The 14997-nt window shown below is 41.6% G+C and overlaps 1 protein-coding gene across 3 annotated transcripts in view; it reads right to left on the bottom strand.

Moving 5' to 3' along the window:
- The window catches only part of sorcs2 (sortilin-related VPS10 domain containing receptor 2), a 1110317-nt gene that overhangs the window by 46787 nt on the left and 1048533 nt on the right, over positions 1 to 14997 (bottom strand). For all 3 annotated transcript variants that reach the window (XM_049568808.1, XM_049568804.1, XM_049568807.1), the window contains exon 14: positions 13082 to 13189. In XM_049568808.1, coding sequence (XP_049424765.1) covers positions 13082 to 13189 — 108 coding nt within the window. The remainder of the gene's footprint in view (positions 1 to 13081; positions 13190 to 14997) is intronic.

Below are 14997 nucleotides of genomic sequence, written 5' to 3'. Positions count from 1 at the left end.
AACAAGGCTAAGAGCGTGGAGAGCTATAGGTGCTTAAACAGAACCAGTGTGGGTTATGACTTGAAGTAGACGTAAAAGCAGCGTTAAAGCAACTGAGGTGAGAAAGCAGGCAAGTGGAATTCACCAGAGCAGTACAGAGACGCTGTCACAGAAACACCGGAAATGACACAACTCGCTTACCGCAATACGTCAGCACGTCAGCACGTAAAGTCATAGTCATAACATAAACCGGACTGGTTAATGTTAACTTTTAACTGACGATACACTGGACTGGCAGAGGTCCACCGAAATAAGTACTAACATTAACTAATTTTAGCTAATGTGAGCTTATGCTATCATGGCTAACGTCAGGCTCCAAGTAAAAAACAAAAGCAGAGACACACAGACTCTCACTGTCACTGTCATGGATGTCCAAGTTGACACTGGACATGGACGGTCTTGGCCTTTGTGCATTCATCATTCATCACACTTCAGTTTGTAGAGTTTTTTTTTCCCCTCTCAGGTAGTTTAACAAAAACACTGCGACAACAGAGTTGAACAATCATGTTCAGGGCTGCTTACTCCCATGCACTGACTGAGACTCATGTGATTAACACTTTTCACATGTGGCACAGCACACATCCATTTTTTTTTAAATAATTGCTTTTTAGAAAATTTATTAATTTAAAAAGGAATAAATTCAGAACAGGATTATTGAATATTTTAAATGAAACAAATAGTTGTTTCTAGAGCAGAAACGTGTGTGTGTCAACCTTGTTGTTGTCATTGTTGTTTGTTGTTGTTGTTGTCTTTTATTGCTACTGAGGCAGAATCAAAGGTCTTGAATCTTGAATCTTGAAACAGCAATTTTTACAACAGCAAAGTCACTATATAGATAATATTCCTGACATGACAATACTGAGTGAAGTTTAGCATTTATCCTGTCCTCTTTCCTCCTGTACTCTGTCCACCTATCCTCCTGCCCTATGGCCTCCTTTCCTCTGTCCTGCTCAGTCTTTACTAATATGATTCACTGTGTGCAGGTAACATTAGCGCTGGTAGAGAGAGGAGGGGCTGTTTGTGTCAACCAGCAGCTCAGTTTAAAACTATGTGCCCAATTTTAAGATAAGTGTCAAACTTAGTTAGTCTACATACAGACAGCTGTCATTGTAGTTTATTAGTACAATTTCTTATTAGCCAAATTAGCGTGCTGTCTAAACCACCATTCAAGACATGGTGAATGAGAGACCGCGGACAGAGCATATTGAATATCACTGTCTACATGTTTACATGTTCATGCTTGCTGAACACATGTATTGATAAATTATTAGCTTCTTACTCGCTAAGATTTTTTCACATTTACAGAAATGACTCGAATAATTTTCAAGTTATCTTCACTTTGTTTCCACCGTGGCCACTCAGATGTTCACCGATTACGTTTGACATGTAGGTGTGTATGTGTGTGGAGGAGGTCAGCCCTGGCACAGAGCGCAGGTGAGCGGCTGCAGGATGATAATGAATTAAAACAAAATGTGTAAAAGTACCGATAAAATAACTAATACCATCAGAGCTTACAGTACTACGGTCTGTGATAATTTGGCCCAGGGCTAATTTAGAACCAGGTTTTCGGTACCCATCCCTACTCTTAGCTGTGCTTTCATTATTATTAGCAGAGCCAGACTGAGTGATTTGTGACAAACTGTATTGCTTTATTTCTACCCTTTCTCTTACTGGGAATGTTGTTAGGCTATTGGCAGCTGTAGAAGAAGTAGGCCTACTCAAAACTTTTTTAAAGAAAAACTATTAATAGCACTCAGCAAAAGTTAAAGACAAAGTCCTGCAGTCAGGAGAGGTATGATCAGCACAGTATACCCAAATTCACTTAAAGTTTATTCAAGATTGGGTTTTTAATTCTTAGATAATCCCAGTTGGGGCTGGGCCGATCCTCGGCTACGGAAGTTGGCTCTTGGGCCATGGAATGTCTCCTCTCTGGCGGGGAAGGAGCCGGAGCTTGTGGAAGAGGTTGAGCGCTACCGGCTAGATATAGTCGGCCTCACTTCGACACTTAGTTCCGGCCCTGGAACCCAAGTCCTTGAGAGGGGTTGGACTCTCTCCTTTGCTGGAGTTGCTCCGGATGAGAGGTGGAGGGCCAGGGTGGGCTTTCTGATAACCCCCAGACTCTCTGCATGTACGTTGGGGTTCACCCCAGTAGACGAAAGGGTTGCTTCCCTGCGCCTTCGGGTCGGGGAATGGGTCCTGACTGTTGTCTGCGCTTATTTGCCGAACAGCAGTTCAGAGTACCCGCCCTTTTTGGAGTCCCTGGGACGGGTGCTGGACAGTGCCCCGACCGGGGACTCCATTGTTCTGCTTGGGGACTTCAACGCTCACGTGGGCAATGACAGCAGGACCTGTAGGGGCATGACTGGGAGGAACGGCCTGCCCGACCTATACCCGAGTGGTGTTCAGTTATTGGACTTCTGTGCGGGTTGCAGTTTGGCCATAACTAACACCATGTTCGAGCATAAGGATGTCCATCGGTGCACGTGGCACCAGGACAGCCTACACTACTGCTCAAAAGTTTGGGATCACTTGGCAATTTTCTTGTTTCCCATGGAAACACCTATGAAATTAATCTGAATAGGCAGTATGGCAAATGAACATGACATGCTGACATTGTCAGAGTTAGAAATAATGATTGTAATGGAAATGATGAATGTGTACTTCAAACTTTGCCTTCATCAAAAAAACCACCTTTTGCAGCAATTACAGCCTGGCAGACCTTAGGCATTCTAGCTGTCAATTTTTCAAGGTAATCAGATGAGATTTCACCCCATGCTTCCTGGAGCATCCAACAAGATGGACTGGCTTGACGGAGTCTTCCTCCGTACCATACGGTCAAGCTGCTCCCACAACAGCTCAATGGGGTTCAGATCCGGAGACTGTGCTGGCCACTCCATTACAGTCAGAATTCTGGCTGACTGCTTACTCTTTAAATATTGCTGACACATTTTGGAGGTGTGTTTTGAGTCATTATCCTGTTGTAGGATGAAATTGGCCCCTATCAAGTGCTGTCCACAGGGTATGGCATGTCTTTGCAAAATCTTGTGATAGCCCTCCTTCCTCAAAGTTCCTTCCACTCTGTACAAATGTCCTATTTTACCACCTCCAAAGCACCCCCAGACCATCACGCTGCCTCCACCATGCTTGACTGATGGTATTAAGCACTGTTCTTGCATCTTTTCATTTGTTCTGCATCTCACAAATGTTCTTCTGTTTGATCCGAAGACCACAAACTTGGACTCATCTGTCCACAACACCTTCTTCCAGTCATCCAGTGTCCAATGCCTGTGCTCTTTTGCCCATCTCAGTCTTTTCTTTTTATTTGCCAGTCTGAGATATGGCTTTTTCTTGGCAATTCTGCCATGAAGTCCAGCATCCTGAAGTCGCCTCTTCACTGTTGATACTGACACCGGTGTTTGACGGGTACTATTTAGTGCAGCTGCCAGTTGAGGACCTGTGAGCTCTTTGTCTTAAACTACTCACTCTCAGGTATTTGTCTTCTTGCACAGTTGTGCATCGGGCCTCCACTCCGTTTTCTGTCCTTGTTAGAGCCAGTTTGTGTTGCTCTCTTAAGGGAGTAGTTAACAGCATGGTAAGAGATTTTAAGTTTCCTCGCAATTTCTCGCATTGAATAGCCTTCCTTTCTGAGGAACAATAGACTGACGGGTCTCTATAGGAAGTTCTTTCTTTCTGGCCATTTTGAGTCTCTCAACAAACAAACAACTGCTGATTCTTCAGATACTAAACCAACCTAAAGAATGCCATGTTCCCTTTTGTGCTCCCTTATTAGTACAATGGTTTTCAGCTGTGCAACACACCTGCAAAGGGGTTTTCTAATGATCAGTTAGCTTTATAAAATGATTAACTTGAATTAGCAGCCATACCAGGAGATTGATGCAGAGGACTGACAGTTGCTGATAATAGGCCTCTTTGCAAAAATGTAAATCATTCTTTCAAAATCATCTGATTAATTTTAATTGTTTGTGAAATGGATCAAAATGTTTGTGAAAGGGAAAAAAATGTTTGTCAATTGCATGAAAATGTGTTTTTCTTTGGAAAACAAAGAAATTTGCAAGTGATCCCAAACTTTTGAGCGGTAGTGTAGGTCGCAGGTCAATAATTGACTTTGTAGTCATATCATTTGACCTGCAGCTAATTGTTCTGGACACTCGGGTGAAGAGAGGAGCAGAGCTGTCAACTGATCACCACCTGGTGGTGAGTTGGATCAGATGACAGGGGAGGACGCTGCGCAGACCTGGCAGGCTCAAACGAGCAGTGAGGGTCTGCTGGGAACACCTGGCGGAAGAACCTGTCAAGATGATCTTCAACTCCCACCTCCGGGAGAGTTTTGACTGCGTCCTGAGGGCAGAGGGGGACATTGAGTCCGAATGGGTCTTGTTCTGCTCTGCCATTGTCGAGGCAGTGGTTGTTAGCTGCGGCCTCAAGGCTGCTCGGGCCAATCGCAGAGGTAATCCCCGAACCCGCTGGTGGACACAGAGATGAGGGGAGCTGTCAGGCTGAAGAAGGAGGCCTACAGGGCATGGTTGGTCTGTGGGTCTCCGGAAGCAGCTGATGGGTACCGGTGGGCCAAGTGGAGCGCAGCAGCGGCAGTCACGGAGGCAAAAACTCGGGCGTGGGAGGAGTTCGGTGAGGCCATGGAGAAAGACAATCGATCAGCTCCAAAGAGGTTCTGGCAAACCATCCGGCGCCTCAGGGGGCAACTTGCTCACACTATTCACAGTGGGGGCGGGGAAACGTGGCCATTGTCTGTACGTAGTCAGTCAGTTTACCTGGTAGGATATTTATGTCAGAAGTGCTCTCTGTCTCGTCACTTGTGCATTCTGTAGCCTACTCATCATGTTGCCAACTGACTACATCGCTACTGGCATTAGCTACTGATGCTCTAGAGGGCCATCTGCTGATAATGATGTGCTTAGCAGGAAAAAATAACCACACATCCCAGAAAATAATAACTAATTACTGAATAATACAGGAGAGTAAAAAGTAATTGAAATATGTTTTGGGGTTCATTTAAAAAAAAAAAAAGAGGGATAAATGTTTTTGACTTTTTTAAGCAAATCTTTACCTTGACCTTGACCTCAATGCATTTTCTTGAATTCCATTGATCTCAAAAGTATCACTAACTGAATGGGCATTCTAAACTTAGTTGGAAATGACACCTTAAATGTTTTTCTATTGTGTTTGGTTGCAAAGTTAAGCAAATTACTGGTGGCCATCTTGAATTTGACCTCTCCCGGGCTTCAGAGGTCAAATCTGACTTCCCTCCACATTTTTAAATAAACCTTATGGTATGTACTAACTATGATAGAAGTTTCATGCTTTTTTAAAAAGTGCACAATTTATCTGCTATTCCACTGTACTATGTGTCAGCGGTTTATTATTGTCACATACATATACTAGCCTAAAAATCAAGATTATATTTATCTGGAGACAAAACTATTTTCCTACCATACGTAGGTCATAAACCCACGAATGTTAAACCACTCATTGCAATCCGTGACAAATATAAACGTTACAGTGCTTTTATCCAGCAAAACCGCAGCTCTGCTGTTTACTTGCATTTGTTTGCAGACTAGTCTTGCTCCCTCCAAAATGGCAGCACCACTGATGTGTTACTGCAATGGACTGACACAGTCAATGTGGCGTCTATATATAAACAGTTGCGTGCAAAAGCTTGGGCACCCAAGTCAAAATTTGGTTTACTGTGAATAGCTAAGCAAGTAAAAGGTGACCTGATTTCCAAAAGGCAAAATGCTAAAAATGACACATTTATTTTAAGCAAGATTATTTTTTCTTGTTTTATTTCAATCTTTTCCAGTTTCAAAATGGCAAAAAAGTAAGAGCCCGACGCAAAAGTTTAGCCACCCTACATGGTCAGTACTTAGGAGCCCCCTCGTTGGCAAGTATCGTCTTTCAGAGCCCTTCAGTTCTTGTTAAGATAAGATACACCTTTATTGATCCCACAATTGAGAAATTCCAGTGTTACAGCAGTCAAGGAGAAAGACTCATATTAAAAATTTCAAAATTTAAAACTTAAAAAAACTAGGCATGCAAAAGAAAGTACAAAAATACAAGAAACGGGGATAAATAATAATAATAATAATAATAATAATAATAATGAAAAGTAGATAATAATGAGCAGTGGATTAAAGAGAGCATATCTAGTGCAAGTGACTGTATGGGCAAAAAACAGCAACAAGGAGACAGAACGCTTATAATGGTGTTTATAAAGTGCCCATAGTGTCCACGAAGTGTCCATGGTGCAATTTATTGGGAGCAGTGCTGGTTATGTAGCCTGGCAGCAGCAGGCAGGAAGGACCTGTGATAGTGTTCCTTCACACACTTTGGGTGAATCAGTCTGTCGCTGAAGGAGCTCTCCAGAGCTTTTATCTTCTCCTGCAGGCGGTGGGATGTTCCAGAGATTTTTACCCATTCTTCCATATAAAAGGCTTCTAGTTCTATGAAATTCTCGGACCGTCATGCATGCACTGCTCCTTTGACGTCTATCCACAGATTTTTAATGGTGTTTACACTGAGGGACTGTGAGGGCCATGGCAAAACCTTCAGCCTGCTCCTCTTGAGGTAGCCCATTGTGGATTTCGAGGTGTGTTTAGTATCACTGTCTTGTTATAGAAGGCATCCTCTTTTCATCTTCAGCTTTTTCATAGATGCTATGATGTTTGCTTCCAGAATTTGCTGAAATTTATCTGCATCCATTCCTCCCTCTCCCTGTGAAATGTTCACCGTGCAACTGGCTGCAACACAAGCCCTAATCATGATTGGTCCACCCCTATGTTAATAGTTGGACAGGTGTTCTCATGGATTTCTGCACTTTTTTTTTCTCCAAACATACCTTTGCTCATTGTGTCCAAAAAGTTCTATTGTGACTTCATCAGTCCACAGGACTTATTTTCAGAAAGCATCAGAATACTGGACAAAATCACAAATCTTCCTAATGGGTCAAGTATGGTGGAGGGGCTATACTGCACATTCTCTTTGATAAGTATGGCAACACCTCTGGCCTTACTGAAAATGTTAAAATGTCTGTGAGACCCAGGGTCTATTAAGGCAATGGTGTTGATTTAGTTTCAGTTGCTGTGATTCATCAGTTAGGACTTTCAGCATGCTTCATGACAGAGCATAGGTGTTTCAACTCTCTGACACATCATCAGTTTTGCACCTCAACATCATTGAGTGTTTTGGCCTTCATCACAAGACACCTTCTTTTGAGGGAGGCCCACCACAGGCTGATCAGGCCTGGGTGTGTGTCAGAAGGTTGGCTCCTCTGTGGTCACCTAGGGGCCCAGACGGGATCCTTTCTCATCAGCCATAGCCAATGACTGCACCTCTCAGCTGTACTGGACACATCCTTCCAGTCTCTGTAGCCTACCTCGATTAGTCCCACCTCAGCTTTCCAGCCTACTAGTAGCCGCTTCAGTTACAAGGTCAGCATAGTGCTCACAGGGCTCTCAAGGCGAGGTACACCATTGAACACAATCCTGTTAGATCTGGGTAACTGCGCTGTCATGGGCCCCTCTTGGTTAGTGCTTAAGTTAGTTCTGTATGCCCCTTGTTCCTGTTCATCAGGCACTCCACTCAATTCATTTCTACTCTACAACGTTCTTTTTAATCATGAAGCAGATTTTTTTTGTCTGGGTCAGGGTCAGGGTCAGGGTTAGGGGTTAGGGGTTTTTTTCCTTATCTGCTGTGAGGGTCCAAGGACAGAGGGATGTTTTATGCTGTTAAGACTTGTGCGGCAAACATATTTTAATGTTTTGTGTGGAACACAGGAGTATCTTATGTTCAGCTATTGAGATCCTCAAAGAATCCTAATCCTACAGCATATGGTTCAAGGAACTAGGACAGTGAAATTTTTTTTCAGTGGCAGAATAAGAGGACATGGTTTTCTCTCAAACATCAGCATTTGCAGGATGAGCCCATTGAGAGTATTGATACGTATTTTTAAAAAGCGAGATAGCGCATGGGCTACTTTTCGCCAGTCCAGGGATCTGGCTGACTGGGAAATATACAGGCAATTGAGGAACAAAAGTAAAGTCATGACGAGAAATGCCAAATGTAATTACTACAGAGAATCCCGCACAAAATTTTAAAAATCCAAAACAATTCTGGAAGAAAATTAAAAATATAACTAATATGTCTGATAAAACTTCACCTTCACCTTCACCTTCACAATTCAAGATCCATCACTAGTTGCCCAAGTCTTTAATGAACATTTCTCCTCGGTCTGCTCTGCCTCAGTCCCGGATCCCTGTTCTAGTAGCGAGTCCAACAATGCTCTACCAAATTATAATTTCTCCTTTAAGAAAATTACACCTGTTGAGGTTCACTGTGCCATCAATAATTTAAAAATGAGCAGTGGTCCTGGATTTGATGGCGTTGAAACTAGAATTTTAAAACTTTCATCCCACATACTTATGTACCCTCTTTGTGATTTATTTAACATGTCTCTACTTATGAAATTCCTGCTATATGGAAATGTTCACGCATCACTCTCCTGCATAAAGCTGGTGATCCTCTTGAACCCAATAATTATAGACCTATCTCAATTATTTGATCTGTTGCTAAAGTTTTTGAAAAACTAATATATGATCAATTATCACATTATCTCAATAAGTACAACATCTTGTCACCTTTTCAATCTGGTTTTCGTTCAAATCACTCCACAACTACTGCTCTGCTGAAAGTTACAAATGACATTTTTTTCTGCATCAAATGATGGTAAACTAACAGCGGCAATTTTCATTGATTTGACCAAAGCCTTTGATCTCGTTGATCATTACCTTCTCTTAGTCAAACTTTTTTTGGTTGGTCTGTCCCGTGATGCTCTGCTTTGGTTCACTTGTTATCTCCACAATAGAAAACAATGTGTTATGATAAATGGATGTAAATCGAATATGTTAGTCCAGCAAGGTGGTGTGCCTCATGGTTCAACTCTTGGTCCACTTCTTTTTTCAGTTTTTCTTAACGATCTTCCCTCCATTTGCACAGATTGTCGTGTTCAGCTTTATGCAGATGATACACTAATATATACGTTCAGGACTAATGTAAGACAAACTGAATCTGCACTGCAGTCTGATTTTAATGCTTTACAGCAATGGCTCTTAAATAATAAATTACTTCTTAAAAAAACTAAATCTCACTATGATTTTTGGTACTCCGTATAACATCAAATCCAAATCTAAAGCATATTCATCCTGTGTTATTACATGTTTTAATGGTACACTTCTGCAAAAAGCTGAGCACACCAAGTTCCTGGGCCTGTGGCTTGACTCTGAACTTTCATTTAAATGTAACATCAATCATATTGTAAAGAAAATGAACTGATGTTATTGTTGTTCTTTACCGGTCCAAGAACTGTTTTCATTCACTGTTCGAAAGACACTTGCTTTGCAACTTGTTTTACCAATTCTGGACTATGCTGATGTTGTGTATCAGGCAGCATCCAGCACAAATCTTCTTTCTCTCACTGTATCTTACAATAGACTTTGTAGATTTGTTCTTGGCTGTCCTTTCACAACTCATCACTTCGTAATGTATGATGCTCTGAATTGGCCTGCCCCTACTATAAGAAGACAGCACCATTGGCTTCAGTTTGTCTTTAAGTGTATTCATTTTGATTACCCTTATTATCTCAGAGAATTTATGGTTCCTTTCTCCTCTGATTATCAATTAAGACACTCGGCACAGCTGTTTTTTTCTGTTCCCGCAGTCTCTAGGTCAGTAGGTAAAAAAGCTTTTATGTTTAAAGCGCCATGTGATTGGAATAATTTACGTGTTAACATTCGGTCCATATCATCTTTTCAGCTATTCAAAAATACGCTGTCCTCCCACTACAGAGTCATTTGCACATGTCCATGACAATAACACTCTTACAATTACAGCTGCAATTTCTAAACATTTTTTCCTCAACTGTATGTTCTCAATGTTACTGATACTTGATATATGACCAATGAAAGACATTTTCATGTTCAGGTTTGAATTTGAATTCCAGATATCCCTTGTATATTGTGATTATCAAATCATTTAGCATATTGCATATGTGCAACGGTATTTGATATCCATTGTTGTTTTGTTTGTTTTGTCTTGTCTCCTGTCTCTTTTATGTTTTGTCTTGGTCTTGTATTTATTTATCTTTTTGAATTATTTATCAATTTATTGTATATAGTCGTTATAGCACCTCCTTGTAAATGAGATGGCACATCTCAAGGGGTTATTCCTAATAAAGAATTTCAAACATTTATGAGTGTGTGTGTGTGTGTGTGTGTGTGTGTATGTGTGGGTGTGTTTGGTACATGGCAGATAATTGTGAGTGAACCTGAGTTTTCAAGTCTCTCCTTGTGTGTAACTAGCTCCTTGTGTGTGTGCGTGTGTGTGTGTGTGTGTGTGGCCATCTCTTTGCCCTTCTCAGCAGATTAGCTGGCCTTATCTCCAGGCAAAGGCCTGGAGTCTGAGATGCTGTGACAAGTCTCACTCCAGCGTACTGATGAAGAGATTTGGGAAAAAAAAAAATATGGAGAGAGACAGAGGGAGAGATGATATTTCTTACAAGATAGAAATCTTGAAGCTTACATCAACAATTTCAGAAGCTGCTGATAGTGAACATTCGGTGCCAATATTCAGGCTACTAATTTTGATTTTTGAATTGTCAGGGCTGACTCTTGAAACAACAGAATATTTCCATACTGCTCGTGCGTAGTGATCCAAGTGTCCTGAAGCCCCGACATAAAGAGTTGTTTGGAAAAATGTCTTTCAAACTCTGTTTTTAGCCTCATTGTAGCCTGTAGCTCTAACTGCTTCTGTGTACACCGAGCTCACGTGTGCATGCTTGCGCACGAGACCAGCGAAAGCACATGAACACACATGAAGGCGGTGCCGATGTCTCACGGTCTTGTGCAGTAGCTTCATGTAGTTTAGAGGACAGAGGAGAACCTCTGCTTCAAACCCACTTGTGATTACTGGGACAGAAATACCTGCTCAAGTTAGCTTCCTAGTGAAAGCTCATATTAGCTTCCTCTTAAAATGCTTTTTTTGGAAACTGTGGACTTTCACATCCATTTCTTACACTGTAGTTGTGTTATGACAGCTTTGCTTCAGAGCTAATTTGCAGAGCACAAATGATTACAACAACCAATAACTCTTTTAATGCACTTAATAGGATGTAAGAATTGTTTTAAGATGGATTTGAAAAAAATCTGAAATTATTCTTTCACATGGTAACCTTTGGCCTACTGAGAGATGTTAACATGCTGATGTTTAAAAGTAGACATTTGTTTTTTAGTTTGTTAGCATAATAAACAAGCTCACAGTTTGCTTGTGAAAATGTAAAGTATGTAACATTTAGCATGCTGTCATGTTAATACTATGAAATTATGAAGTGAATTTAATTTAATTTAAGTAAAGTTGGGACTAGAATTCAACATTTGTTTGTAGACTATCTTTGCCATACACTGAAGTCATGGACAAATGGAATGTTTAAGTCAATTAGTTGTGCTAGATGAAAAGTAAAGGGGTCACTAGTCCTTCAGATTCATGGGGATTATAAATGTCTGTGCAAAAACAAATATAACTGTTATGATATTCCACTCTGGATTAAAAGGGCTTAAATGACTGACAGACAAAGGGCTTAATTCCGATAAATAAGTTGTGTTGGCCGACTACCAATTATCTCTATAGTATGTGCAATCAATCTAACAATGCCTCATATCAAGAGTGCATGACTGGGTACTAAAAGAACCTGCACAATGCGCACAGATGTACTGGTCTAAGCTTGGTGGAGCCCAGCAAAGAGACTACAAAAGAAAATGAGACAGAAACACAGAGTGAACACATACAGAGCAGAACCACAGAAATAAAATGTCAGATTGGAGAAAAGTGAGACATGGAGGGAGGGCAGAGGGTATCTACAGGCCTCCTTTCCCATCAACCTCTCCTGTAATAGTAATCAGACCTTCTGGAGGTGAAGATTGAGGACATCTTTCCAGGAAATCAGAAATGAGACAGTCATGCACTCTTGATATGAGACACTGTGTAGCATCATGAAAATGGGCACCCTGCTTGAACAGATCGAGAGGGAATTGTTGTGATGGGAGAGAACTGTATAGGCAGGCAGCTCTGCCCTGTTTGACCTTCTTAAAGCTTATTTATACTTCTGAAAATAGATTCATCTGTTTCAAACATTGTAAACATAACTGCCATCATACAGTAATTCCATCAGTGTTTTTATATGATGGAATAGCCAATAGATGACACCAGAGGGATGAGTCAAAAATTTCACACAGAAACAAATGAGGCAACAAATGAGGTTGTAGCATTGCACCTTTAAAAGGATGAAACTTTGTAGATGGCGGAGGCCTGTTGGCCACGATATACATCTTAAAGGCGTAGGAAGGGGGAACAAAAGATACTGATTTACATGGCCCAAAGGAGTCCATGAAAATTGCTTGTAATAATAATAATTTTAAAGTCACAATCACACCAAAATAAACTGGGCTACAACAAATAGTAGTAGTCGCATAAACAGGTAGACACAAAACTTTTCATTAAAAGAAGCCTTTTGCTGCTGCTCCAATGCTCCCCTTGACCTGTGGCTAGATGCATAAAACTCTTTACATATTCACAACTAAACCTGTATCTACATACAAAAAAAGAAATATGCTTATGAGTTAAATGATTTAAAAAGCCAAACATATGCATTGTCTCAATAATCTTGATAATTATGGAGCTGGTTGTACATGCATAAGGCTCATTTGAACTCCCACAGTGAGCCATACATGGATGGAGAAACATCTTTATAAACCATATGGCATATCAACAGTTACGTTCACTCCATCACTCAGATCTGTTGATGAGAGATACAGCAAATTTAAAGTCTACAGACTTTAAACTCAATATGACTCAATAATGATGAATTCAGCTGAACCTAATAAGAGTTTTATTTTATTAGTTTGACAGCAGTCCTGAAATTGAACACTTTTCCTTTTGAAATTGTGATTTCACTTACGTCATAACCAGGGTCTCATCTCCTGGCTCGCTCAGGAGTCCATCGACAAACACAGAGGTGCTGGTGAAGTTGTGAATGGTCCACGTCCGTCCTTCATCAATACTAAACCTGTGAGGAAACAGGCAGTGTTCACAATTACCACTTTGATGAAAGTCACTTCACTGTTTCCAAAACAACCTTGCACTAGAGTTAGTAGTGACTTTATTACAAACACCAACACTCTCCCATGGAATTAACCATTTACTAAACCCCAAACTTGTCAACAAAAAACTTTAAAGTGTTTGGAGAGAGGTGTCTTCTTTTATCGCTTTTCTAAAACTAAAATAATTTAAAAGAAATAAAATGAAAAACTGGATCAGCTGTAGCATGATCTGCAAGGGTTAGCATGCCTGGCCGACCAGCTTACTAGTAGGTACAGTAGTAACCTAGTGTTATTTCTAGTAACCTAGCATTACTTCTACAGAGCACATTATCAATTTGCAACATTATTTTCTTAGGTAACGGGTTATGATTAGCACACCCAGTCTGTGAGGAAACCGGTCCTGGATGTCTTTATTTGATTTGGGGAATTTTAACCAGTTAACCAGTGTTACCTGAGATAGCATTTGCCAAATGCATTGGTTAGTCCACAAGCGGTGACTTGGGGGCGTGGCTGGCCTACTTTCAGGCTGATCGCTGCGAGGCACACCTGATGCCCATCTCACAATCACTCACATCTCCATGAAAGCCCAGTCCTGTCTCCACCATCTCGCCAAATAATTCTGTCGCGTTTGGTAGTGCCAGTTCATGCTCTTCTTCAGTTTCTCTGGTGACTATTTTTCTCCAGTGTTTGGTCCTTGTGCTCTGCTCTGATCTTCGCCTTTTTCCCTCCTGTGTTTATTCAGTGTGCCACTGCCTCGGAGTTTGCTCGTGCCATCAGTGTTCTTCAGCGAAGACGTCAGTCAGCCCCAAGCAGCCACGGCCTGTAGTAACAGTTTGTGTTTGTGTATTTTTTCTTTTTGTGTGCGTCTCTGGAGAGGCAAAATAAAACTTTTTTTGAACTTTCTCGGGAGTCTCCAGCCTTTCTGGGTTCAGCTGTACTCAAGCCATAACAGAATTATCTGGCCATCATGGACCCAGTGGAGACAGGATGTTTTAAGCAAGCTTTAGCAAGCCAGGGTGCCATGGTGGGTCAACACGACTCCACCTTGAAGCTTGTAATCTCAAATCTGCAGCAACTAGCCACCAGCGTGGTGCAGCTCTGTGGAAGGATGGACACCATCGCCACCCATCTCTCCACCCTAACCTCTCCCAGGGACCCCCCACCTCTACCGCCATCAGTTCCAGAACCTGCTGTGACACCTCCTTTGCTGCTCCGGGAGCCCTACATCCCCACACATGCCAGGTACTCAGGTAATCTAGGGAAATGTGCACAGTTTTTACATCAGTGCTCATTAGTGTTAGGCCAACAGCCACTCACTTACGCCACAGACCAATCCAAACTCACATTCATAATGAGTCTACTTACTGATCAAGCCTCAGCCTTGGCAGTAGCTATCTCCACCCACACCCCGAGGTTATGCTCTGACTACACTCAATTCACACAAGAGAAGAGAAAACTTTTTGATCATCCCGTTAAAGGGAGAGAAGCCACGAGTCAGTTTCTCCGACTAAAACAAGGTTCTCAACCTGTGTCTCAGTTTGCTTTAGAATTCTGCATATTAGCAGTTGAAAGTGGATGGAATGATTCTGCCCTCCAGGAGGTTTTCCTTAAAGGTCTGTCAGAGGAGATAAAAGACGAGTTAGCTGCTCGATATGAGACCACTAATCTGGAGGAGCTAATTAACTTAGCTATTAGACTAGACGACAGGCTGAGGGAACGACGCAGGGAAAGAGCCCTGTGGCAGAGGTCCCATCCCATAACCTCTCCCTCTGCC

Source organism: Epinephelus fuscoguttatus, linkage group LG23 (genome assembly GCF_011397635.1).
Source record: "Epinephelus fuscoguttatus linkage group LG23, E.fuscoguttatus.final_Chr_v1".
NCBI lineage: Eukaryota > Metazoa > Chordata > Actinopteri > Perciformes > Serranidae > Epinephelus > Epinephelus fuscoguttatus.
The sequence above is the reverse complement of the archived record's forward strand: the minus strand, read 5'-3'. Positions and strand labels throughout refer to the sequence as shown.